The sequence below is a fragment of the Lepisosteus oculatus genome, chromosome 5 (assembly GCF_040954835.1).
Source record: "Lepisosteus oculatus isolate fLepOcu1 chromosome 5, fLepOcu1.hap2, whole genome shotgun sequence".
NCBI classification, from domain to species: Eukaryota; Metazoa; Chordata; class Actinopteri; order Semionotiformes; family Lepisosteidae; genus Lepisosteus; species Lepisosteus oculatus.
This window is the reverse complement of record NC_090700.1, coordinates 8,338,852-8,365,526: the sequence shown is the minus strand read 5'-3', so window position 1 is coordinate 8,365,526 and position 26,675 is coordinate 8,338,852. Positions and strand designations below refer to the sequence as shown.

Sequence of the window (26,675 nt, the reverse complement as noted above, 5' to 3'; positions counted from 1 at the left end):
CAGAGGCACTGGTCTAGAAATTCTAATCCAGATGGAAAGTGCTTCCAACAAGTACTCCAACACCACTTAGAGCAGATAAAAATGTTTTTTTTGTCACAGGTATTTCATCTCAGTATTTACCAGGCCCAAAGGATATTGATTTTTACTATTTCCTATCTGAAGGCATTTGCCCTCACCTTTTACAACTTTACAACCATATCTCTTTAGTAAACACAGCACAAGGAATTAGAGACTCTTCTAGCAAAAACCAGCAAGGTGATTCCCTTCACCTTCCTACCTTAGTTCTGTGGTATAAACTAGATTACAACTAGATTACAGTATTTTATCTTAAAAAACTGTAATGCTTTTGTAAAGATGAATGAAATATTTAGTATTTGATACCTGTCAAGTATAACTGAAAAATATTAAAGATGGTTTAATCCATAATCTGGTTTAAAATGTATGTCCATACTTTTATTAATTATAAATTATTTTCCATAGAAAATCTGTAATTACTTGCACTCATACAAACATTTAACATTTTAATGTTAAAAAATTAACATATAACACTTTTAAAACACTTCCCAAAATAGATTTTCTGAAAAATATAAAAATATAAATGCTTTTCTTTTTAATTAGTATATAAAAAACAAACAACATTTAACAAACAAATAAACTACCAGACTGAAATCTACCTTGATAATCACTCCTGCACTGTACTCTATATGATACACACTTATAATTAATATCACACACACTATAACTGGATTACCTTTAAAAAACAACCTCTTTGTAAAGAGATCAATGAAAACTAGTGGCATTCAAAAAAGTCATGACACTCGAGCATTAATTTGACTTTAAAGTGTGAAAGTTTTCACTCCCATAAATAGCGTACAATACATTTTCATTTGTGTTTTTTTCATGCTGATAAGGATAAACGTTTTCAGACAATACAATCATCAAAAGACCTGGCTAGAGTTTTGAAATAATAAGAGCTTTATGCAAAGAAAGATACTTCTTTTCCTTCACAAACTCATGTGCAATGCCAGATCTTACTTTGAATGCCACGATACTACGATTGAACCGACACCTTAATTGAATTTATGTTTGGGTTTGGTCTAAAGTTTCTTCGACCTCAAACTGTTTTTCGTGTTTCCCATATCACCTCATGCAATGAAAAGAAAAACCGGGCTTATGCTACACTTTGTGTAACACACAGCAGTAACACCCTCACACTCGTACAATTTGAGTGAAAATGAAAATATTTTAAAGACTCCAGCATCTGCTAGAAGTAAGATTTTAACATTTATTTTCTTACTAAATAATTTACAAATGAAAAGAGGTGCATAAACGAAGTAAAGTGCTTAATGCAGGTATTCATGACAGCACACTCAAAGAAGAGGTGACCACTGGAGGTAAGCTGCAGTGAGGGGTGGGGCAGGAGGTGTCAGAATCGTCTCTGGGAACGGGATCGACTGTCAGCAGAGGCACCGCGGTACCTGTGCTGAGCCCCCCCTGCAGAAGCCTCAAGCAGTCGGGAATGCAGGCCCTGGAAAGCAACAAGGGAAAATGAGTTCAGGTGGGTAGCTGCGTCAGCATGCATAGGCTGCATAGGAACAAGTAAAGGTTTCAAAACGTTGTGTTTTCTTTCTTTTCTTTTCAGAATGGAATAAACCTATTACTTGTTCCTTTGCAGGGAAAATGAGTGTTTTTAATATTTGGAGTAGTTCAATAAGATACTTGAAGTAGTTCAGGTGGGTAGCTGAGTCAGCATGTGTAATCAGCAAAGGAACAAGTAAAAGGAATAAGCCTATTACTTGTTCCAATAGGATACTTGTTTTTGTTTAACAGAGACTGCCACAAGCCTAATGTCTAAGTTCCTTGTTTCTCGCACAAAGTTAAATATTCATTTACCAACACAAAACACTTTTTAACTTTATAGAAATTCATTTTTGACAAGGTCAATGTTAATGTTTACAGCAAATGGTTCATTACCACAATTTGTGCATCTAAGGCTTTTTTCTTTTAATACAATTTACCTTTGCTGATAAACAATTTTGTGCTGTATACATGCTGGCTGAAACTGACTATGTGTCTGACTGAAACTGATTTTTTAAATTTGCTATTTAAATTGTACAGTGCTTTAATAAATAGAACACATTCCATCATACTGAAACAGAAACAAAACTGTTGTTCCTTTTGTTACATAGTTAGTAGTGAGGTCAGATCTGAACCTTCCCTTTTTTCCTGATATTGAATATACCAGTATTCTTTACATTAGACTTTTGTATCTGTCTAAGATATATATGCTATGCATTTCTTGTTATTTTGATGTAAGCCTTTGAAACATGCTACAGTTTACCAGTAACAATCTCATTTATAAAATTCCATGGTTTGGATTATGGAAGCTGTATTGTACTTACTCAAGACCCAGATGACAAGAATACTCACAAAAGGAGAAGAAATCTGTAAAACACCTGTAGCAGATGGATTCCCTCCAACAGCTTCTTGTACATCTGTAGAATATCAGGCAATGATACAATGTTAAAATACGTCTGAATTTCATGAATGTGTGATGTGTTTTCCCTTTGGAGATGAATTTTTAATATTTTTGTAACTCTTGGTAGGTAACAACCTGGGAAGTTTGGGAAGACCTAGTTTGCAAATACATTTGAAATGTAATTGCTGGCATCATGCAGGCATATTCTTCTTGAAGTAGAAGTCATTACAAATATATTTTTAAATATTTCAGTTTAAATATTGTCAAACCAATATGCACCAGTCCTGAAAACATTAGTTTTTAAACATTCATTTTTAGCAACATTCACAGACTCCAGCTCAACTGTAAATCTCATTTGTGGATAGCATATCACACCAGAACAAGTGCACATCGGGCCAACAACAGTTATGTAACTAAATGCTTGACAAGAAATATTTTTTTGGCAATCTTGATAACAATATCCCAATAAATACAATCAAAGCAACAAGTCAAAAAGCCAAAAGGTCAAAAGTTTGGCATTCCGGACGTTTTACAGCTCTGATGAAGTTAGACATGTTCTTTTAAACAAACATTAGAATCTGATGATCCTGAAATAATGTGCAACTCACTGTTTTTCATGGTATATTCTTTAAGAAAAGTTAAAAGGTAAAAAAAAAAAGTTATTGTTTTAAGAAAGGACTGTTAGTGGCAACTCAAAAGATTCCATGATTAAATACTGTATATTTACTGTATCATATAGATTTTACTATATAATGCCAGACTTCATACAAAATAGCTCCTCATTTAGTAGAAAAGAGTAAAAATAAGGACAGTAAGTGAAATAATGGTCAACTATGACAGAAATATAGTACAGATATAGACACCTGTAAGAAAGGTTTCTAAATTAGTACCAAATGGTGGTATGCTGGTATGCATTGCAGATGTGGTCAAATATTTTTTATTAATTAATTTAAACCAACAGAAATAAAACCTGACACTTGCAGTAAATTCCTAGCATCATATTGGGAATTGTCTGGGATAAAAACAAGAACATATCTGCCAGAATTGTGCTTTTTATTTGTAAAATGTACAGAAATGGCTGAGGACAATGGTTCCCTTAGCTGCAGTGGGTGAGTGAAAGCTGTCTTACGCAGCAGTCTGTGATTGAGGTGCTCCAATGAATGTAGCAGTTTCTGTTCTTCCAGAGAGAGAGCGCTGAGGCCAAGGTGCTGGGCTCGGTTCAGCAAGAAGGTGTGTTTCTGCGAATGCACCATTTCCATAGCTCTCAGGATCTCACTGTCAGAGGCTGAGGTTTCAGTCAGGTTCTCTGCCAGGAGGAACTGGGCCGTACTCTCAGAAACTGTCAACACCACAGAACAAGACACTTTAGAAAACATTAAACACAAAGACAGTCTGAATATTCAATCCTACAGACACCCATTAAGTGCAATTAAGTGCACACTTTATAACAGGGCTTATCCACTATTTATGCTACAGACAAACAAATATTAGAAATATTCAGCACAATACAAGCTCCTAGCCACTGTACACTTATGAGAAAACTTTGCTTACAATGATCTTCCAAAGACAACATGTGACATTACAAGGGCTACATATGATCCATTCTGCATTGTTATAGTTTGAAACAGTAATATCATGTCACCTAAATATTATCAAATACTTTTAGTATAATGTAGCTGAGAAATTACATTATACATTAGTAGGTGGAAATGTTTTCAGTTTTTAACTTTCAATTTTAAATGGACTTTTTCTTAGGTTTTTTTCTCATAATAGGTGTATTTGTACATTAAATGTTCTATTTAAGTAATGAAACACAGCTTAAACACAGGTGAATACAGTTTCCCAGTTACTTTAAATACCACCTGTGAAGCCAACTCAGAAATGTGAGATCATGTTTTTAAATAATCACTGTCTCACAAGTATGAATTTCTACAGTATAGACAGGAAAACCCAGGATATCTCCCTGAAATCTAAAGGATGGCAAGCTCCCATTATGATTTTTAGGCTACCTCCAAATAAACAAAATTCCAGAAAGATGTACTGTACATGACACATGCAGCTGTTTTTCATTGATTTTGCTCACATAAAGGAGAATGAGGAGCTCTTACACACTTTTTTTCAAGTGCACATAATGTGAAGTGCACTTTTCAAGTGCAGTGATTTTACAAACTCAGCAGTATAATTTATTCAATTAGATTTTTAGTTACAGCTATAGTTGGCAGACAAATTATCTTATTACACTGAATATTATTTTTATTATTATAAAACATAATATGTGTCTATTCATAATTACCTTCATCTGAGGGCATTTGTGCTTGTTCAGGTTTACTTGGCAATGGACTGATCTGAACAGTGCCCTGAACAAAACAAACAATTAAAGAAGCAGGTATCCAGTTTATTAGCAACTGAGAAATCGGTGAAGTTTAGCAAATTATGCAACACAAAGTATACAGGGTTAAAAAGAGCTCACAAATTATTTTTTAGTATAGCTTCCAACCAAGGGATGTGACATATGTATGCAAAGGTTTCATTGCTACATTTGATTAAAAAAACACTTGATTTGAATTCACAAAACAAAACTAAATATACTGTGGAACTATTAAGTAAAGATAATCTCTTCATTAAGATAAGCAAAGTGAAGAACAATTTATTTGGTTTATATTTATCAGTTTCATGCTAGGTAATTTGAACAAGGACTATTCTATTGTGTGCCTTACAAAAAGACAGATAATATTATTTTTTTTTCTGTGAATAATCAACTTATACATAATTTGTTCCACATTGTATTCCATGCAGTATTACTCATCAGTATTTAAAAAAAATGGGAGAAGAAAATGAGAAGAATCTTTCAATTATATTATGAAAAGACAAAATGTTTGTGTATTAATTAAAAAACACTTTTGAGATATGATTTTCTTTTTATATTCAATGTTGTGTCATGTTAATGCTTCTTTGTGGATTTTATTTTGCATCGCCTTTTGTGTTAAAATGTAAACAAACACAGCATTTCTTGAAATACCATAAAACAATATTTTTAACAAAAAAACACAACCAACAGTCAAGGGATAGGTAATGGTAAGTTTAGCAGAGATAGCTTTAAAGAGAGAATTTCATGTAGAAAAAGAGTCTCTCCTAGAATTTAGTGCCTGACTCACAACGGTACTGTTTTTCACAGATGTGATATGAAACATGCTTCTTTGTATTTTAACCAACTTATGCAAGCTTCATTCATATAGCCTGTATTTCATTGGAAAACTACTGAGTGCACAATACTTTTCTGCTATTTGCAGGTGTAACACCATGATAACAGTAGAGTATTTATGCTTGAAGTGGCGCTTGACATCTAAATCTTACTAATCTGACATCATATTAAACTACTGCTGAAACTTAACCATTTAATTTCCCTGCATAAACCTGTCCGTCATGAATAAAAAGTGTAAGTATAAAATAACCAGACACTGAAACACAAAAACATATACTGTAACATTCAATTAAAACAAGTATTCTGTTCTAAATAGAGAATTTATCATTGAGCAGAGAAAGTCTAATTGTGTTCTGGGTGCTATCTTTTCATTCGCTTCCAGGGAAAAATATTTGAATGGGTGTGTACCTCTGATGCAATCAGAGGTTTCCTGGATACAGAGTCTGTAGCCTGTCTCCTCTGTTCCAAAAGAGCCCTGTGCTTTGCTCCATTACTATCCAGGATCTGTTTTCTCCTTGCCACATTGAAGGCTGCTTTAAGAAGAGACAATGTTAGGATATGATGAAATGCAACTTCAGAATGGTTTGAGCTGACATAGAACACTAAAAGCTCAGTGAAAAGTATGCAGACTTCAAATCAGGTTATGTGAACAGCAAAGAGTATAAGAACATGCATTCTATAAGCATGTGAATCCTGTAACAATTTCTGACAGTGTTGGGCTCATCATAATTATCTCAGAAAAGAGCACCCTGTGAAACAGGATGATTTCTGTAATATTTAATTTCCTAGTAAAAAGCTTTTTCGAAGTCAGTGTAAGCAAACATTTTAAGAACGTTTCACTACTCTTTTAAAACTTCACCTAAAATTAAGCTGTTTAAACTAAACTGTGGTCAGCTGCTCTGTGACAACAGTATATGTAACATAAAAATCAGTAGACATGTATTGTAATGAGAAAGACTGACCATGTGAATACTGTTTTAGTCATAGCCAAAGGCCCTCCTCAGATGGGGCAAAGACAGCAAAGGAGACATTTTATTTGAAGGCCAGTGAAGTGAAGAATTCTGTCTATTTTAATAATACTCAGAGACTATTTTTCTTTTTTTCAAAATATTTGTATTCTCTGAACTGTACAGCTTTTTAATGAGCTTCTTAGCTTCTTTGGCCCCAGCAGATTTGGAAATGAAAATGAACCACCAATAAAGTCAAATTGAGAAGCCTTACCATTCGAAGGTGAAGCAAAAAATCCACCCATTCTAGTGAGTGATTTGACACCACCAATCAAACTACCACCGTCTATGGTAACATGGGACAAATTGGCACGGGCTTGAGGCACAACAGACAACAGACCATTGTGAGTAGAAATGTTTCGGGAGTCACCTAGGTCCATAAAAAAGAAGAAAAATATTTTAAGAATTTAATCTGTTTTGGATTTAATTCAGTTGCCAGATTTTTGTCAAACATATATGAAACAAAGTCGTTTTCCCCAAATACCTATCCCCAGATACAAAAATATGTAGGTATCCCAAAGGAAATACATACTTCTTAGTAAAAAGGGTCAGTTTCTCCAAAATAATAACCCCTTTATAATGCAGCAGGTTAGAATTTAACAGTGACTGGAACACAGAAGCAATGAAAGCAATGGCTATAGTTAAAGCCTCAGAAACTTTTTAAACATTTAAAAGAGTCTCAGTGAATACCCAAACTATAGTAGCAAAAATGGAACTGCCAAATACAACACTTATTTACGAAGTCAAAGTAATTTTGTTTTAGTTAAGCGAAATATTACATCTGGTACAGCTTATGCTATTTTCGGGTCACTTGGTTCTTCAATGACGAATCTTCTTCTCTAGCAACAGTAATTAACTTTAAAAAACATAACTCCTTAATCTTTTTTTTTTGCATTTTAGTTTCATGTTTTTTATAATCTTATTATGGTAAAAAAAGTGAATAATTAAGAGTTTTAATGAAACGAAAAAGGGTAATTCTGCAGGATCTTGGGTTCTACAGACTTTGTACATGAGTACTTTCCTACTTTAACATTTTATTCAGATTATTCGCTTACGTTATAAATTCAGAATCTTCTTTTAGTTCACCCAGGTTATTTGGACTACCTAATTGTTTTTAACACCTCAGCTCAGAGTTGGCACAGATGGCACAGATCGGACAGTGAAGGAGTGTAAACTGCTTTGAACCACCTAGCTCAAACATGTCACAGGAACAACCGCCCTGTACTGGAGGGTCAGTGTCAACCAGGAGGAGAGGCAGACCTTTCAGTGACAGCACTGCATGCTTGCAATCCTACTCTACCTTCAGTGTGCTCAGCCAATTGTGCACCATAGCTTGGAGAATCCATGTCAATGCTGGCTAGTGAGATGACCTCGGCTTGGATCTGACCGTGGAACTGACCAATCCATAACAGTTGAGCCACTCCTCCACAGGAGGCCAACATGGATTATTTTAACTCTAATACATCAATGGAAAATAGGGACAAAAATAATGGAAAAACAGACATACAATACATCCTACTAAAACAACCTTCAGCTTATAATTCATGACATAATCTTCAACAACAAGTACCAAACAGACAAATTAATTAACTTGAGGTTGAAGGTAAATCTGTATATATATTACCATCCTTGGTCGCCAATGCACTGCGAACTCCGTGCCACAGTTGCAAGATCTCCTCGTCAGTGGGGGTATGGTCCAGACGCAGACCATTCTCTCCATAGATGGGACCTCGTCTAGTGGTCAAGGCCTCTTGTCGGTCTCCGCCCAGGATACTGTTGACAGTATAAGTGGCCTTCGTGACAGTCTCGCAGGAGGATAAGGTGTAGGAGGGTGGGAATGGTGTGAACGTGACACTAGCTGTGGTGAAGGAACTGCCCTGAGGCAGAGCACAGCCATCTGGAATGTCTTTGTATGAAGCCTGTTCCACTGGCATGCTTCCCTTGCTGAAAGTTTGAGTGTCGTTATAAAGATTCCTTGTTGGACGCCCAACTGTCTCCTCATTGCTGCTCGCACTCTGAACTTGCCTGCCTTGAGGAAATATGGGTCTGGGAGGAGGGCTGGGTTTAATCATTTTCCCCTGGGATTTCAAAACATGATTAGCTTCACTTGCAGACTGTGGTCTGATTATGGTACCCCTTCTAGTCTTGCTGGGAGCAGTGCCCAATCGAGCTTTAGCAGATCGCACTCTCCTAGGGACCCTTGGCCTTCCTTTGCGTTGACAGGCATTTGCCAATTGTGACTTCATACCTTGTTCCTGCAGCTTACTGTCCTGGTGCTCGGAGTCTGCCCAAGCTTGTTTCGTGAAGTGATAGCCAGTAGAAACCAAGGGGGTTGTGACCTGTGTAGTCTGGGCTGTCTTGGAAGCCCCTGGGGCACTTGGCGTAGCAGAAACCCGGAACTGGCTCTCTTGACGTTCTGTTGAAATATCTTTTATATTATTTTTTACTGTTGATTGATGAAATAATTTGCTCCTTGCTTGGTTTTGCTTGTTAACCTCATCAGACTCATTCAAGCCAATCTCATCAAACCACCGCAGCTTCTTTTTAGTCTTACTGTTATCTAGATCTTTGTCTTTCAGCTTTGTCAATTCCACGCTATCCCTGATAGACTTTGCCACCTGTTTTGTAAAATGGACACTGCTGGAAGAAAGCGCAGAGCTGGCATGACCTGATGCGTATTTTGATTCTTTTTTTAATATCCCTTTAACAACGTTAATGCCCTTTGTTCCACCAACAGAAGTAGATGGTGTGTCTGATAGTTTTGCGTCTGAAAGTTTTTGTCTCTCTTCCCCAGGAGTTAAGGGAGTTTTGGAAATACTACTTTTAGTCCTGTGAGAGTCTGTTACGTGATTTGACGATTCTACATCAATGGATTTTTCACTTTCACAATTTTCGCTTTTATCATTGTAATTCTTGGAATAAATTGGGTCGATTTGATTAGTCCTTGGACAATGGCTGCATTTAGGATTTTCAGTCAGGCTCACATCAAGGCAATCTGGTTCTGTACAACTCTTGTTTACAATTTTTAGTAAAGTACCAGGAGATGCAGACTTATTGCTCAAATTTTCTTCGCCACTAATCTGGTTAGTAGGTAAAACAATCTGAGTTGCCAATGGCTGATTTGAATACCTATCTGCTGGATTTTTCACTTGTTGCCTTGATTCATCCTCTTGAGTGGAAAACTGTATTTCCTTTGGTGTAGGATCAGGAGTGCTCCATGCTTTAGATGGTATAACTTTAGGGCAATTGTCACTAAAATCATCATGAGTTTTATCACGGCTAGTCTCATTAGATGAAGTATCCACATTTTTATTCTCAGTTAATGTATTCTGGCTACTCAATGTGGCTGCATTTATATTAGCTTCTTTTTCACCCTCAAAATATGCCTCATTTGTGCGCTGCACTGTTATTGCTTGCTGTGTGTTGTTCAGATACTTAGTGCTCAATTCCTCAGTTCTTTTTGACATTACATGTGTCTGAGAATTTGTATACATCATACTGTCTTGGTTCCACGGATCATGGCTAATCTTCTCAGCTTTAAGGAAGTTTATTTTAGCAGCAGGACATGTGCCATTAAAGTGCTTCCTCTGCAACTGAGGTTGAGTGCAGTTCCTGGGTACAAACTCGTGTGCTGAAGAATAGGTAACATTTTTTTTACCAGCTCTAGGGATTTGATCGGACTGTTCATTCTCTAAACTGTCCAGGCTTGACAAGCTTTCTGAACGATCCAGCTGTCTAATTTCTTCTTCAAAATCCTAAAATGAAACATAGTTTTATACACTTACAAAGAACATAATTTGGCCAAAACATTTCAGCTCAATGTTCATTTTAATTCCTTCTAACAACTTCATGCTCCTTAAGAAAAGTGAGTCGCAAAAAGCTGATGTAGGATGCCTATTTCAGGTTTTCTTTTGAGGAGCACTCTTGCCAAAACATAACAAAGGAAAACCACAAAAATCAAAAATGGTTCTGCAATTTGAAACATGCAGGATGTTTGACAAAAGAAGAAAAATAGATTATATACAACAAAGAACTGTTTTTTCATTGGCAAGACTTACCAAACTTAAATAACTATTTTTCCAATTTAAAGAAGAAAAAGTTAAAATACACAGAAAATACAAAGTAAAAGTAGTAAACAGGATAACTATGTTATGATGTACGAACGGATATTTCACTCATAAGGTGATCTATTTCCTTTGTGTTTATCACCGCTAAAACATTTTAACCAGCTAAAGTCATTTTAGCAGGCTTTATACAGGAGATTAATTTAGCTGTACTGTAACAGCTGAGAAAACATAATGACCCTTTTAAATTAAGAACCCAGTAAAATAAAGAGAATCTCTTAAAAAAATCTACAAGGACAAACTGTGCTTCTCTGAGGCATTACAATAGCTAAGCTCCAGCAGCAGGTAGCACAGTTAATCTTAGTTAGAATCAGCTTTAAAACTGATCTCTGGCATCTTAAAATCTTAAGAAGATACACCTTTAAGTTGAATGTTATAGGATTATCCACATCAAATATTTATTTGCCTCTAAAGGGATTTACAACTGGTCTTCTGTGATATTTTCAAAAGGGATATATTCAACTAAAAAAATTCCAGAAGATACAGGTTGCACTTATTTTGCGACAAATGTGCATCACACTCCACCATATTTTTCTAATAAATTATATTTTTTAAATGTTTGAAATTTGGTAGCAAGGGAAAATGATTATGCATGGAGCTTTTCTCACACATGTTTCCTGCACAACTTTAAGCTTTTTGGAAGTTACTCTCAGAACAACATAGTTTTTTATAGATTGTCACATGGGAAAAATAGACTGTCAATGTGTTCAATAATTGTCACAGTGCTTGTCCATAGACATTGATAATATTTTAGACAATTCTAAAAATACGAAGATATGTAAACCAGTCTTACAGTTACAGAGGAAAATAAAATACAAATGTGATTTTAATTGCATATTTCTCTTCATTCTCTTTTGGAAAACATTTAGGAAAATACAGGTTTTTAAACCATCATGCCCATTAGGCTGTGGGATATGTATTTTATTCTTAGCGTTTCAATGATGTTTATCATTCAGAATTGCGTAACAAAGAAAACACTAATGTTTAACTTGTGCATCTTATACAGTACTCCTGCAAAGCCAAAAAGACCAATCAAACTCACCGCTACTTTAAGGCTCTTGGTGACTGAAATTTATGATCCTATATTTTTTTGAGTAACTACAGTACTTCAGAGTGTTTTAGTGAAGTCCACTTATGCTAAAACAAAATGTATTTATTTCTGGATGGACTTACTCCTTTGATATCCTCTTTAATCCGGTTTTTCTATTACCTTGCTTTTAAAAAGGAAGACACATTTCAGTGAGATTATAATTCTGATCTTGAGTATTTAAAGGGGATTAAGTGCTGGACCATGACAGGTATAGGCGACAAAGTAGAACTGTACTCCATTATACAAAATCCAAGTTCTCGGAACATACTGGTTACACTGGAATAATCACTTAGAGGCATCTGTCTCCCAAATCAAAAGATAAACTCCCCAAAGCATTTCATGACTGGCGTCTCATGTGAAAGGGACCTGTGTTTGCAGTACTAATCCTTCAGCAGGTCCTGGCAGGTGGAGCTATGGGCTAAAATTACAGACTGACTTTTTCTGAAATGAAATTCTTTCTTAACAAGCTTTTAACTCTATACACAAAGTTAAGAAAAAGAGACTGACTGTGCTTGGTTAAAGGCACTAGCTTAGTCTGTGTAATTGAGAGTGTGCTATTACCAGATGTTTGTTGTGAAATAGGAGCAATATGCATCCAGAAAACTGCAAACAATGGCTATTGTGATTAAAGCATATTAAAAGGCTCCAGAAGGTAAGACTTTTTGTAAAGAAATGTATCTATATTTATCTATATTGGCACCTGCACTTATTCGTTTCATTACCTGATAGTGCAAGGTAATATTGTTTAGAATGTTAGACATATTTTCTTCACATAAGGAAAAGAACAAATACAGATTCAAATTCTGGAGCTCAGGCCTTTTGTCAGAGACTTAAATAAGTATCAATGTCAAACTGATCTGGCATTTACAATCAGTGCCTCTCAGTATTGAACTGTTTTAACTACTAGAATGCGCTGTTTCAACGTTCCCAAGGACATGTAATAAAGAGGTGACATTAACCGAGTAAGCATAGTTTCAACACTCATTTCCCATTTTCTTCATCCAGTGTCCAAAAAGATCAGCACTTTTTATTTTCATTACTCTGCATGCAATACAGCAACCTATAAGGTTGTTTCTTTGAGAAGATACCTGTTAAATAAGGTTTACTTGCACCTTTGATGTTTCTAGTGGTGGAAATAAAAGCATAACACACAAAAATGTATTTCTACAAGTTCTGCTTAGCACCTTCTTCAGTTCAAATTCAAAAGTGAACGAAGTGGGGCCCAGCCAGGGGGAGAAGTGGTGTTTAGTTTGTTTTCTTTACGAATGACAGTAAGCTGGCACCCTTCACTGAGTAAGACATAAATGTATCCTTGAAGAAATACAGCACTGGCTCAAAGAAACATGTCAGCTTTGGGCAACATAGATTTTAGAAATGTTTACTACAGAAAAGAAGCCAATTAGCTAGTGTGTAATGTACATAATCTGCTATTTATTTAAGTGACATTAAATCAAAGGCTAAAAGTCAGTTTAAATAAACATCAGAGTAAAAACTACAAAAAGATACACAGGATCCCGCATCTTGTGATTGTGATAATTCATGCTGTACACACCCACACAAACTTTCCACAGTCTGAAGTTATTATTTGATGTAAAGAGTGGTTAAAAACCTTGGTGGTAACACTGTTTTTTAAAATAAAGGGGCTCTCCACTCAAACTCGGGTATTTCATTACTGACACAGGGGATAGTGTGTGACAGAAAGACCAGGATATGTTTGTGTGAGAAGTCCTACCTGCAGGCTATTCATCTTTCTCTCCTCCAGAAGGCGCTGTGTCTCCAGAAGTTCATTCTGAAAGAGCATCTGGCTGCTCTTGAGATTAGTGCCACTCTTCTCCTGCATCAATTTGGCATAGGCTACTGCGGCAGACAACTGCTTCTGGTAATGAGAGGCAGTGGAACTTGCTGAAGAACTTGGAGAGGATGTGTAGGTCCTGTAGAAACAGTGTTATATTAGGAGGTCTGCTTTTGCACACCTGTCGTGTTATAGTTAAACAATATTAGCTATAAATGTGACTCAAGGACATACCAAAAATATCTGCAGTTTTGGAAATGTGAAAGCATTGTTTGATTTTGACCATCTAAAATAAAATCATCCTGTCTTAAATAGCTTCATCTGCCTTGAAAGAATAAGGTATAACAAATTACTCCTCATGAAACAAGTGAAAGTGGCTATTAAAATTTATTTGAAGTGGGTGGTAAAACTTCACAAGAGCAAAGCTTTTGCTTCCTTAACTCTTTAGGAAGAAAAATTCAATAAAAGACTCAAAGAAATTGTGAAAACCTCTAAATTCAACAGTGCCATCTGTTGGCTCCTGTTTGTCTTTTAATAGAATAATTTACAATCCATCTTGTGGACACTAACTATAACTGCAATTCCCAATTTACTGATGTGAATATATTATGATTATCATGAAATTATCATTTTACTGTATCATAATTACAATAAGGCTTCCATTAAAAAAAACCACAGTCTTACAAATTTGGAATGTATTCAAATAACAAATATACTTGGAAAAATAAACAGCGCACGTCCAAAGTTTTACATTTTGGGGGGGCTTTAAGTGCTTGTGTACAATTAGCTATCCAAAAACTAAACTGTGGCAGCTTTTTATACCTGTTGCTGATAGGGCTTCTGGAGTAGAGTGAAGAATTGAGGGCTGAAGAACTGAAAGAGGGTTGAATTTGATTCAAAGCTTCTTCTAATCGAGGGGTTGGATTTCTGTAAACTAAAAAAAGAAAAAAAAACTTCTGCCTTAAAAAACTTCACGTGCAAAGTAAAGTATTTTATTTTCTTACATTTCTTAACTGTTCAAGGAGCATTTCACATAAGAATATCCCTCGTTGGACTGCAATCTTCCAGAACTGGATTTGTTCCTCTCCAGAGTTTTACAAGTGCATTTATACTTGCAGGAAAAATACCTCCAGAGATTTGAACATGTTTAAAACAATGTTTTTTTTCCATAATAGCGTAAGATCCTGGAGAGCTTGACAGCAATTCTCTTGTCAGCTAAGGATGAAAAGCATTCTCAGTTGGGCACTAACAGTTGGTAAAAAGACAAATTGATGGCAAAATGCTCCAGTGTGAGAAGAACGTCCCAGTGGCACAAATCAGAGAACCACTTAATACTGAAGAAGTGACAATGGTTTCAATACTAGCAATACGGCCCTAGCTAAAATCCTGTTCTGTACTGTGGCAATACAGACACTCTATTTTGATAACATCAGAAATGAGCAAGTGCTGTATTCAGTATGGTTAGCTCCAAACAGTGTGGACATTTAAGTAATTTAATTGCAGATCAGGTCTATGTTTTCCCACCTTGTCTATTTCTTTGTGAGGGGGGGAGATGAGCTCTCTGAAACCTCTCGGTTGCCTCCTGCACTTTCTGTTTGCGCTGCTGGAGTATGTCCTCCCTCAGTTTCTGCTCCCTGATGTCCTCTTCCCTGCGTTTCTCCTCCAGAGCTCTGCAGAAAAATGGAAAAGGTATATACTGTCATCAAGGTACAATTAACAAGCAGGACAAGAAGAAATTAGTGAAACCAAGGAGAAACTGAACTACTTACAATGAGAATACATGAAATAATTATGTTAATTAAATTAAAACAATCATGCAAATTCAATAAATTAACATTCTGAGGTACAGAATGCTAATTTTGCTTAAGAAAGATCTTCAAACTAATCTTAAACTTCAGTACAGTCTACCTTAGTACAAACATAATCATTTAATCTTACATTCTAAGGGGCAAAATTACTTATCATACCTGAATCTTGTCTTGTTCTTAAAATGCAAAAACTTTTCCGCATCCTCATTAATTATTCAAACTCATTACTCATAGCCACGTTTTAGAAGCCAGACACAGGACAGGTTCTTTGAACATACAGGTGATAGAAAGGCTGATCAAATACGGTTCAAAAGTATTCAGCCTGGATGGATAATCTTTAGAAGCTTTGTTCAAGCGATTAAAATAACTAATAAAAGTTTCTTATACTAAAAATGTATCGATCCCAACTGCCTTATTGAAAACAGCAACACAAACAAATTGGTAATACATAATTGGATATAAAATAAATAACATAATACTATTTAAATGGTCGTCACTGTGTTGACTATCAGTTTTAACATTTCAACTATATATTCTGTACAGTACCATTAAGATATTACAGAATAATCTGGGTTAGAGACTTGTAACAAAAATTATAAATTGGGATGGAAATGTATTTAGATCGCTGTATTGTAATGAAATATTATGACTATTGCTTCTTTCAACACAATATTGAGATTAAAAAATAAAAGACCATATTTGTTTTGGTGACAAATGCAACTCAGTAGATGAACTCCAGCTGTTAAGTGTCTATGACACCAGAGATCCTACTGTATATTAATACAGGATCTTTGCAGTATACTGTATCAAGGCTGATGTAAATAATAGTTTTTTTTCTAATTACAAATAAACTTAAATTTCTAACCTGACAGCATTCTAACAAAGACAAAGAGGTTAAAGCGATGTCCAAGTTCAGTACAGAATGAAAGTAAATACTAAACTGCAACTACGACAAAGATAGCAATTTGAATCTATTCTTAGAAGCTGCACAAAAATACTTCATACATGTCTTCTGAAAGTAATCAGTTTGTAGTATTTAGTCTACTATCATTACATACAGAACATTTTTTTTTCTACTGAACCTTTTATTTTAATCTCTTTCCAGGAGCTGCTAAGATGCTGAGATTTAGTAGGTTATTAATTGTCTGAGATTTGTGCTTTACCTTGGGATGAACTCATTTTAAGCAGAACACTTCAGTCTAGCCAATCTAATCTTGCCTCTTATAAATTGCATTACCGTTACCAATTAAGAAATCTAATTTCAGCAGACGAAATCCTGCTGGCAAGTGAAGTATTGAATAACAGGATCTCTCTTTTTTCCTTCAAACCATTTTCACTGACTGCTACAACTGTTCTGCATAGGAAAACTACACCATCAGCTGGATTGGTGGCAATGTACAGCCTCATAATTTAACATTATGGGATTGGTGCGAAAACATACTTTTTTCTTATATGTTTATGTGATATTAATGCTTATCTTTAGTGCTATAATAAAAAAACTAACAATTCCAGTGCTTCCTGCAAACACATTAAATGTGATTGTCAATTTCTGTTCAAGTTGCCTCTTTTCTGTTAACAGATGTTTTTTAGTACAACTTTACAAAAAGTTTTCTACATGCTGTATGCTGAAAAACAATGAAAACAGTCATGTGACTTCGGAAAAATGCCACGTACTCAGTATTTGATACCTGAATTGGATTAATTGCCAAAATAAAGTGATTAAGAATAAGTATCAATAGCCCTTCAGAAAGTAATTAACAAAAATGCTTCAATTAATGCAAAGAAGGTGAAAGATACAGCCGCGTCTTGTTTGAATAATGAGGACTGCTGGCTGATGTTGGCATCGCTGTCCATGAAAGGACTTGTTAATGTGTACAGTAGCCAGCTTTTTCTCCTGATCTGAGTCCCACAGAACACTTGTGGGAATTATTCACCCACACCATCAATAGAAAAAAACACAACTGGCCAACCTTCACCATCTGGCTGCATGTGGTGCAACATCCCATGCACAGTCTATTCACAACTTTCAGGTCAACACTGCCAAGATTGTCTGAATGCTTAGGGAGGTCAAATACAATACTAACTTTGTAATGTCTTCATTTTGACAGTATGTTTAATAGTGAAATGGTCTCATGATTGATCAGCTCTGTATGTAGTGCACAGTTTTTGAGTTCTTGTTATGATATATATTTTATTTAATCCAGTAGATCATAGTGATGCATTTCTTTTCTGTATGAGTATAAATTATATATTTTTGTGGATACTGCAACTGAATTTAACCTCTTAAAATACAAGAAAAAACAACATACAGTACCAAACATACCTCCTACGTCGATTGGTTTCCAAGGAGAATTTTCGAGCACGAGCTCTGCATGCCTTCTGTTCCTCAACCAGAACCTGACGGTCATCTTTCAACGGCCGTTCTAGCTCTGTTTTTATATTTCTAACGTCAGACAACGTTAAGGAATTTCAGGACATGGGGGTAAAAAGGAGATTTTGCCTTCACCAGTTGCGCAGTAGTCCAGAAGCACATGCACATTAAAATATAGGCCTGTCAAAGAAGGGTCTAGCATAAAAGTTAAAAATAAAAACCCACAAAGAGCCAGCCTTTAATGAGCTGAAAAGGGAAGCTTTTGTGTTAATAGTACACTACCAGTGGTCCATCTTTATTTACCACAAGGAAAACAATAGTCTGCAATACCTAGTTTCTAAAACATTTGTTGGATTACTGCAATTTCAGAAAGTTTCCAATCTGAATTAAGTACTAGGGGGGGAAAAAAGGAAAATTGTAAGGTCATTACATTAAATTAATTATGAAAAAACTGAAGATAAGAATCCATCCATGCTATCAAGTGACTGAAAACCATTCACAAAGCTGGGGAAAGGCTTTTCTTCTTGCTTGTTTGTTGTGCTATGATTGCCAAGTGCAGCGGTCACACAAATTATGCCACTCCCTTTTTACAGTGCAGTATGGTGGTCGCTATAATGGCAAAGGAGGTAACGGAGCAGACAAATGTAAGACACTTTGAAAAGCAGCAATACTGTATACAGGTATATATATCTAAACATTTTTTCCTTGTTTTGTAACTTAATTGTAGTTGCTATACCTCTTACCTCTAAATGATCTCTGTCAGCCAAAGGCCAAAATACTCAGATCAGATTGCAAAGTGATATGACTTTGACAGATACACATAGACTCATACACACACGCATATATACACTGGCATCAATAGCGGGTGAAGATACTCATAAGGAAAAATACAAATAAATTAGCTAGCTAGTCCAAAATGAGGAAAAAAAGTGTAATACAGTAAGTGAATATTCTGTGATGACTGTCTATCAAATTTGAAGCACACTGCCTGAAAATATTTGGTCTTTTAATGAATGACTATACAGTACCTACACCAATAGTAATTGAAGGTGGTTAACAACAACAACAACAACAACAACAACAACAACAACAACAACGTCATAAAAAACATTTCTAGAACTAGGATCTTGAGGTAGCTTCTAGCAAAAGAAATAGACTTATAACTAAACAGACATCGATTTAAGGATACGAATAGGAGCTGGCCCTCTGGACGTGCATCCTGAATCCCAGGATGGGACGACGTTGAAGAGTTCTCCAAACTGGTCACAATCTTCATTCAAACCAAGTTCAGCGATCGTACACGTATTTTAAGAAACGGATTATCCCCAGCCTGTATTCCGAAATGCGCTAGCCGGCTGTCCTCCGCTTCACGCCAAAATAAACCCACAGTTTGTGTGTGAACGAAAACGTTGAAACTGCGGCGCGATGTGCCATTGTAGTCAAGCGCTCGTTATGATCTTCTGTTGCTTCTCATTTTTTTTCTTATTTCCGAATTCAGCGTTGACAATTTGACTGGGTTTTCCAGCTAAGTAAAAGTTTTGCTCTGCTGAACCTCTAGATTAATTAGCCCCGCCATGTTGACAACCAGAGACGCCGCTTCCTTGACAACGGAAACTAGGCGCAGGTTGAGAGTGGGGCCGAGAAAAGGAGGAAACGACGGACGGCAGGAGAAGTCCGGCAGATTATAGCTGTTATCGCAATTATAATTCCTATAATAATTATTTATTCTTATAAATAATTATTTATGTTTACCTATCCTACTACTACTTTATTATAACTGCAATAAACATGGACACAATTTGTCGATTTTACACACTTGATGATGATCAGCGTACTCTTGTGTTTTAGGGTTAGGGTACAAAAAAACTAAGGCATAGACTTGCTTGATCAAATAATTTAACTGACATTTTAATTCAGAGCTCCTCCCAAAGAATAACAATTTATGTTTTGCATTTGGGCAAATGTGTGCTACTGTTCTGAATTTCTGATGTCAGCTAATATTTCATGTCTTTTCAATAATTACGATCTTTTTCTGATTTCAAAATTATTCTAAAATCCCTTCCAAGGCACAATATTATGCCTTTTGCTTCACTGAGCCTGTTTGCCACTACTCAGTGAAACCTGTTATTCACTGTTGGGTGTGTGGTCTTCCAATAGGCTAACACTTCAGATTTGTAAATACTGTATGAAAACTTAAGTCAATAAACATACTAGTCTAGCAAACATATTTCTGTATGTTGCATATTGTACGTAATTCTTTGCAGATGCAGAGTACATAAAATCTCACTTTACAATGTGCTCCCCCTGGTTTTGTCTATAAAACCTGAAGGGCAAGGAATTTATGTGGAGCTCCAAGTGTGAACAGATGAACCATACTGCAAAATACTATGCACATTACAGACACAGAATTACATTCCATAAGCATCTTGTACATACCAGTAGTTGTAGGCAATCTTTCTTCAATACTGTGGAATTTATATACACTGTATTTTTTACTCTATTTTTAGGAAAATAACAGCAAACTTGTGCTGCTTTCTAAAGAAGCTGTTAAAGGGTTAAAGTTACATTTTGCAGAAATGTTATTGTTTGTTTCTTGGTAAATCTGAATTAAGAAACAGTGCTCAACATTTTTGTCTAGCATTTCGCTTTGTGATATGCCTGTGCAATACAAAACTAAACAGTGCTAAAAGAACACAGCAGTGCACAATATTTAAATTGATTTGACACAGTCCCAAATCATATCCTGTCCTGAACGCTTTCAGCAGTTGAGAGAAAGTCATTTGTTTTGGCTCTTTGCTGTTGTGCAGATGCCAGCAGAGCGTCTTGAGTTCCTGAAGCTGTGGTACCGAGGGCTCATGAGACTCAGTAAACCGACCAGCACATTAGAAAACGTCTTCCTAAAGGAAAATGAAAAGGCTTTTCTTCCCAGTTTTGTTTGTATCTGTTCTCCATGACATCCAGACAACATCGACCAACTCTGTGGTATGTATTTTTGTTAGATATCTTAAAATTGCTATTATTTCCTGTACGGAAAAAAAAAAACTGAACCAGAGCACTTGAATTTAGTTCTAAATTGAATTTCGGAGTTGTATGTGCAGTATTAAAGTGTGTTTTAAAGTTTGCATTTCTTAAAAAACACAAGATGCATGGAACTGTTTGGTAACATAGATGAGCTACATACATACATATATGCATCCACTGTACATGTTTAAGGAGACATCTGTGCTGTAAAATATTTTCAATCCCTTTTTACTTTTTTTCATTCTTCAAGACGTACAGTATGAGTGAATAGAAGGGACAGATTCACATTCACACTTAGGGTTGCTTCTAATGATTTAAGCGTTAATTAAATGCACTCCTAACAGAAAGCAACCTTTGAAGTTTCATTGGATTTTTGTACATAGAGAAACAGGAAACAGCTTGCATGTCTCTGTTCAACATTTGATAATTAATTCCAACCTTAACAAACTTCAAATTCTCCTGGAGTAAAGAGGAGAAACATAACAGTTGTTCTTGGTATGTCAGCCCAGTCTGTAGTCTAATGCATCTATAATTGTTAGATATTTGTGATCTGTTAGATTTAAAATTAGGAAGAATTTGCCACAGTATTAACTATGATCATTTATATGCAAAACACATTGGGAAATTCTAATGCAATGTCACCATTAAGAATCTACCTAAATACTGAAGCTAATCTCCTGAGAAGAAATTGATTGTTTCTGCTTCCAATGTGCCATGCTAATGGGTTTTCCCCATTCAAGTATTGAGGTCTTGTGGTTTATGGGGTATATTCTTTAAAACAAAATAAAAAAAAATGTCAGTATGATGTTGTGGGTGACATACAGAGATTAGTTATCCTTGTTTGCTATTTGAGGAATGAGATATTCAGTTCTATAATAAAAAGATAAACACAAACTAGGGGATACAAGAAAATGCATTCCTGCCTGGGTCCTGGCAAAAACGTATTCTTGGCCAGCAGGCAAAAAGTACAAATATAAAACAGTGTTTCCAGAGACATATTTAAAGATACAGCTCACATGAGGAACTAAGTAAAGCTGAAAAAAATATTAAATCCACTTATGCACTGGCTAAAAAAATAAATAGTCTACCTTCTGATATTTTATTAATGTCTTAGTAACAAAATGAAAAGAAATAAAATGAAAAATGTGTTTCATCAGTTCATTATTTTTGGAGGTACATAAGATTTAGCTAATCAAAAACATAAGAAAAAGAGTTCACTTGTTTACATTTTAGATTAGCGGGTAACTATAGAACTTTATAAAACGCATTGGTTCAGATGACTTAACATAAGCCTATGTGATCCCGATCAGTTTGGCATGATTGAAAATGTTTTCTTTGTCTGCTAAAAGGAAATCAGTGAAAGCAGTTCAGCTATAAATCAGTCTACAACGGCGAAGGGAAAATACCATGGTGAAAACATGAAACCCAGACTCTCCAAGCCATCAAGAGAAAACAGGCATGAGACCTGCCTTACGCAATGTGAAATGTCAGCAAAGCTCATGAAGGAGGAGAAACACCTGATGTGCAGTACGTACACTGAGGACTGTGGACTTGACTTTCTGTTTTTAAAAGTAAAGTGTACACGGAATGGGTTTGGCTTATATCCACGACCCGTATACCCTGAATTGATACCACAAATTAATGCAGTTTTATCTATCTTTTTAAGGAAACTTACACCATTCTCTTGTTTCCTACACGAGGAGCACAAGGAAAATGATTAGAGGCATGATGGAGGATCACCAGAAATCACTGGAGTTTCTTTCAAGCCAGGCAAGCTATAGCAATGTACATTTTCTTGCATGAGATGTGTGGCAGTTAGGAATGGATAACAGCCTCAAAAGAATCCAAACACAGTTGGACTATTTTCGTGGAAATGTAATGACTTTTGCCGTTTCAGAAGGTACTAGTGACATATGAGAGTGTTTTTTGAGCTTTTCTAGTTCTAAAACGAAAACTAATTTTTAAACAGAAAGCAAAATGTTGACATTTTTATTCAGAGCATTCTTACCTTTTGTATTTAGAGCTCTAGGAGGAGGAGGAACATGATTCCCTAAAGACTAAGAGAGCATTTAATTCCTTTATACCTAAAACATTATTCAATTGTGGAATAGTGTTTTCTGGTAGGGATCTTCTTCTTGTTTTATGTTCATTATGTTTATTTATTGTTTTTTTGGGGGGAAAAAACAAGTCTCTACAAGTTAATTGCCTATTATTTTCATCTTATGGTAGGAGAAGAGTTCTGATTGAGCGATGTTGTTAAATGTTGTTTTGCATTATGGCATTGTACTGTTGTTGTTATTGTATAATCATTATAAACATGTAAAGTGTTTATGAGTTCTTGATATGCCCGAGAGGAATTTCCTTAGGGGCAATAAAGATTAAATTAATCAGTTTTATATACACCTTGAACTTTGCTTTTATTTTCACAGGTAAGGGAACTGATGAACAAAGTTCTGACACTCAGTACAGAAGTCTTAAAGAACAACATTGAGCCATTTCCACATAAGCCAGTACAATCACATGGTAAGGTCATACATTTACCTCTCTCATGTTAAAGCCTATTTTTTTGTCTTTTCTACACTGGTCACTGATGTATAAAGCCAAATCATTGCCAAAGCTCTTGACTATGAGTGTAACTACGACTCCTAAACTGGTACCAGAAGGTATTTGTATTTGTGTTGGAATATTGATATAATTGTTGTGAGCTATGGAACTGTGTATGTTATTATTGTGTAAACTGGCTTTCCCAAGAGACTCACGTGGGGCCTCCAGCCATAAATGTATATACTGTATGTATAAATGATATACTTACTGTATCTATCTGTATATACTACATTTCAAGAAGATGACTGTAACGATCTTTTATGAGAAATTATCCCTAAAGGGATAATTTGTGTAGTGTTTTTGTTAATTAAATTATAAACTTAAATAGAGAATAAATAGTGAATATAATAAATATATGGTATGAGAGGCAAATCTAAATGTTATTAAAGTGGAAAACAAAGTTAAATGATTGGTTGATATTTTTTGTCCCACAGGTGGAAACATCTTTCTGTGTCATTTACAGTCTGATTCTGCTAATATTTTCATGTTGATTACTGTTTCTAGGGCGTGATTGCAGTGATATTATAGACACAGTACAGTCCATTTCCAAAACTCCAAGTGGTATTTACATAATCCAGCCAGAAGGACTTGACTATCCATTTGAGGTAACAAATAAACTATGTTGAAACACACAAAATGACAAAACAGACAAAAACAACAAAAATGTATTGGTTTATTGGTTACAAATTCATTTGAGCCATCTAGCCCATTTAAGCTGTTAGTAGTTAAATGATCCAATTATCTCATCCAGTTGTTTCTTGAAAGAAGCCAGGGTATCGGCTTCAATAGCACGGCTGGGAAGTTTGTTCTATAATCCCTCAATCCTTTGGGTAATGAAGTGCCTTCCATTCTTAGTTTTAAATGCACTTCCAGGTTATTTACATGTGACATAAATTATTTTAATCTATTTTCTATTTAAAAGTTAGAGCCCTAAGTTAACAATTATCTAACAAGTTAGCTCTTAAATGAGTAGTTGGACGCATTTCTACCCGTTTCTGTTTTCTTAAGAATATTTGGATACATAAGATTTGCTTTTGTACAGCCTCAGCCATCTCACAATGATTCAGCTTATCACAGCAGCCCACCTTGTACAGAACAACAGGCTGTATCATTCTTACTGAAGTCAAAATCAGACCTGATACTTCTGTCTCAATAACCAGTGATGGTTCTTTAAAACTGTTCATTCAATTTTAGGCAGGCCTGTCAAACATCTGGTTTTAAATATTAGGTGTTTGGAAGAAAACTAAAAATAACTAAAGCTGTTTTTTAACTGCAGGTGTTCTGTGAAATGGATTATATGGGTGGTGGATGGACTGTAATTCAGAGGAGATCAGATGGCCTCATTGACTTCAAAAGAGAATGGTCAGAGTATATGGATGGATTTGGCCACCTACCTGGTAAAACATAATAACTAAAGTGACAGTAGTCATAGCATGCTGTAGAATAAGATTACATAAATTACATTTAAACCGTCATGCTCTTTACACCTAGAGGGCGCACTACTTCTGTCCAGTTCTTAGTTCCCTGTCATTATTCAGGTGTGTAGCGCATTTACTTCCTGTATCTGCTCTGCTCCTGGCTCAGCACTGAGGGTACGGATCTCCTGAGACCCACCTAGCAGCAGGTCGCTCCTGTCCATGGACTGAGGGCATTGGTTTCTTTCTGGCATTGTCTGACCCCCTGAACCTGGGCTAACCCCTGTGTTGCCCCTTTTACCGATATGCATAGGGTCTCTACTGCTCTCCTTTTCACTCCACGGCATGCCCTTCCGACATTCGTGACATAAACATAGCAATGTACAGATTCATTTTCCGAACTGAAGCCTGCAGATCAGGCTGAAAGAATCCATGACAAAATAGCTATATTGAAAAAACGTGCTAATGTTACAGGAAACTAGCTAGAAGGTGACCGTGTCTCTGTGTAGGAGAGCACTGGCTGGGCCTTCGCAAGGTCTACCACATCGTGAACCAAAAGAACACAAACTTCCAGCTGCACGTGGCCCTCGTCTCCGATGACGACACTTCCTCCTACGCCTCGTATGACAACTTCTGGATAGAAGACGAAACCAGGTTTTTCAAGATCCACCTGGGCCGATATGCAGGGAGTGCAGGTGAGGGGAACGCTGTTCTTTCCTCACGATTTGCACATTTTCTTTTTCTTTATTGCTGAATATACTGTATCGCAACGGGGGTTCAGGCAGGCGTCCTTGCCGCATTAGGTCGGCCCCCCACCGTCGGGGGCTCGGACCCGGGACTCCCGCGTCACTCAGCAGGGACACAGCCCGGTGAGCCAAAGAGAGATCTCTCCACAGCCCAGGGGCTGTGGTCCTGCTATCACAGGGAAGGGCGGCGACGTCACCGCTCTGGTAAGCCGGCTCTTACACACCCTGATGGCCGTGTGCGTTACAATACTATAGAAGTTGCTTTATTTTTCTTTAGTTGTGTTATCTCATCCCGAATACAATCCACAAGACTGTTGTCATTTTTTTCCCCCCCAGGAGATGCGTTTCGAGGATACCGCCAGGAGGAGAACCAGAACTCGATGCCGTTCAGCACGTCGGATGTTGACAACGACAGCTGCCGTCCCTTCTGCGTCTTTGATGGCCAAGCCGTGGAGAGCTGCAGTGCCAGAAACAACGGTACAGGCTGGTGGTTTAACCAGTGTGGAATGGCCAATCTCAACGGCGGTGCTCCGGATATGGAGCGTGCCATGCAGCCCCATATCCACTGGGACACATGGACTCTCAATGGAGTCCCAGTCAACATCAAATCTGTAACCATGAAGATTAAGAGAGTCTACAGTCCCTTCTTCAAATAATTCTGAGTTACGGTCAGCTGCTGACTTGATTGCAATCCCAAAGGGAAATCAATAAACAAATAAAAATAATCTTCCTCAAGGTGGCCGGTTTCTGTTTAATGGCAAAGTTAAAGCTAAAGAAAAAAACGTTTTAGCCTATGACAGGGTTTGAAAATACAGTATGATAGCAGTACTAGGAACTGTCTTTGTATTTTGGGATTTTTTTCTCATCAGGTGAAATTACAGGGTCTATGATGTTCTGGTTTTTAGACCAGACTTTTAAAACAGCGGTATCTTTGAAGTTTGGTCATATGGCAGGATATTCCAAAGGTGAGGAAGTAAGATTCCTTTCTGCTAGAACAGTGGGCTAGAGAGAGCTGA

The 26,675-nt window shown here is 36.4% G+C and overlaps 2 protein-coding genes across 4 annotated transcripts; one reads left to right on the top strand and one right to left on the bottom strand.

Moving 5' to 3' along the window:
• Positions 1 to 519: 519 nt before the first annotated feature.
• On the bottom strand, positions 520 to 19,442 carry cep126 (centrosomal protein 126). 2 transcript variants are annotated; one of them, XM_069190048.1, is made up of 12 exons: positions 19,063 to 19,442; positions 17,826 to 17,945; positions 15,219 to 15,364; positions 14,517 to 14,628; positions 13,635 to 13,833; positions 8,313 to 10,443; positions 6,903 to 7,058; positions 6,090 to 6,211; positions 4,773 to 4,836; positions 3,609 to 3,818; positions 2,431 to 2,495; positions 520 to 1,528 (listed from the first exon to the last, which is right to left on the bottom strand). In XM_069190048.1, the coding sequence occupies exons 1-12, from the start codon at positions 19,089 to 19,091 to the stop codon at positions 1,427 to 1,429; spliced, it is 3,456 nt and encodes a 1,151-aa protein (XP_069046149.1). In that variant the 5' UTR covers positions 19,092 to 19,442; the 3' UTR covers positions 520 to 1,426. The 2 variants fall into 2 exon arrangements, with proteins under 2 accessions (XP_069046149.1, XP_069046148.1); XM_069190047.1 differs by having other exon boundaries at positions 521 to 1,528; positions 6,090 to 6,214.
• Positions 19,059 to 26,394, top strand: angptl5 (angiopoietin-like 5). Of its 2 annotated transcripts, none has more exons than XM_069190049.1 (9): positions 19,059 to 19,135; positions 20,681 to 20,855; positions 22,244 to 22,421; positions 22,561 to 22,664; positions 23,324 to 23,417; positions 24,003 to 24,103; positions 24,775 to 24,895; positions 25,423 to 25,608; positions 25,996 to 26,394. In XM_069190049.1, the coding sequence occupies exons 2-9, from the start codon at positions 20,781 to 20,783 to the stop codon at positions 26,313 to 26,315; spliced, it is 1,179 nt and encodes a 392-aa protein (XP_069046150.1). In that variant the 5' UTR covers positions 19,059 to 19,135; positions 20,681 to 20,780; the 3' UTR covers positions 26,316 to 26,394. The 2 variants fall into 2 exon arrangements, with proteins under 2 accessions (XP_069046150.1, XP_006628128.2); XM_006628065.3 differs by having other exon boundaries at positions 19,071 to 19,158.
• The last annotated feature ends 281 nt before the right edge of the window (positions 26,395 to 26,675 follow it).

Excerpts from the sequence above, each read along its gene's own strand:
- cep126 (XM_069190047.1), bottom strand. The coding sequence starts at position 19,091 with ATGCACGTCCAGAGGGCCAGCTCCTATTC. Across the intron at positions 4,837-6,089 it reads AACCTCTGATTGCATCAGAG|GGCACTGTTCAGATCAGTCC; the intron begins GTACACACCCAT and ends TGTTTTGTTCAG. Across the intron at positions 2,496-3,608 it reads CCTCAATCACAGACTGCTGC|ATGTACAAGAAGCTGTTGGA; the intron begins GTAAGACAGCTT and ends GATATTCTACAG.
- angptl5 (XM_069190049.1), top strand. The coding sequence starts at position 20,781 with ATGAAAAGGCTTTTCTTCCCAGTTTTGTTTGTATCTGTTCTCCATGAC. Across the intron at positions 23,418-24,002 it reads TAAGCCAGTACAATCACATG|GGCGTGATTGCAGTGATATT; the intron begins GTAAGGTCATAC and ends TACTGTTTCTAG. Across the intron at positions 24,896-25,422 it reads TGGATTTGGCCACCTACCTG|GAGAGCACTGGCTGGGCCTT; the intron begins GTAAAACATAAT and ends GTCTCTGTGTAG.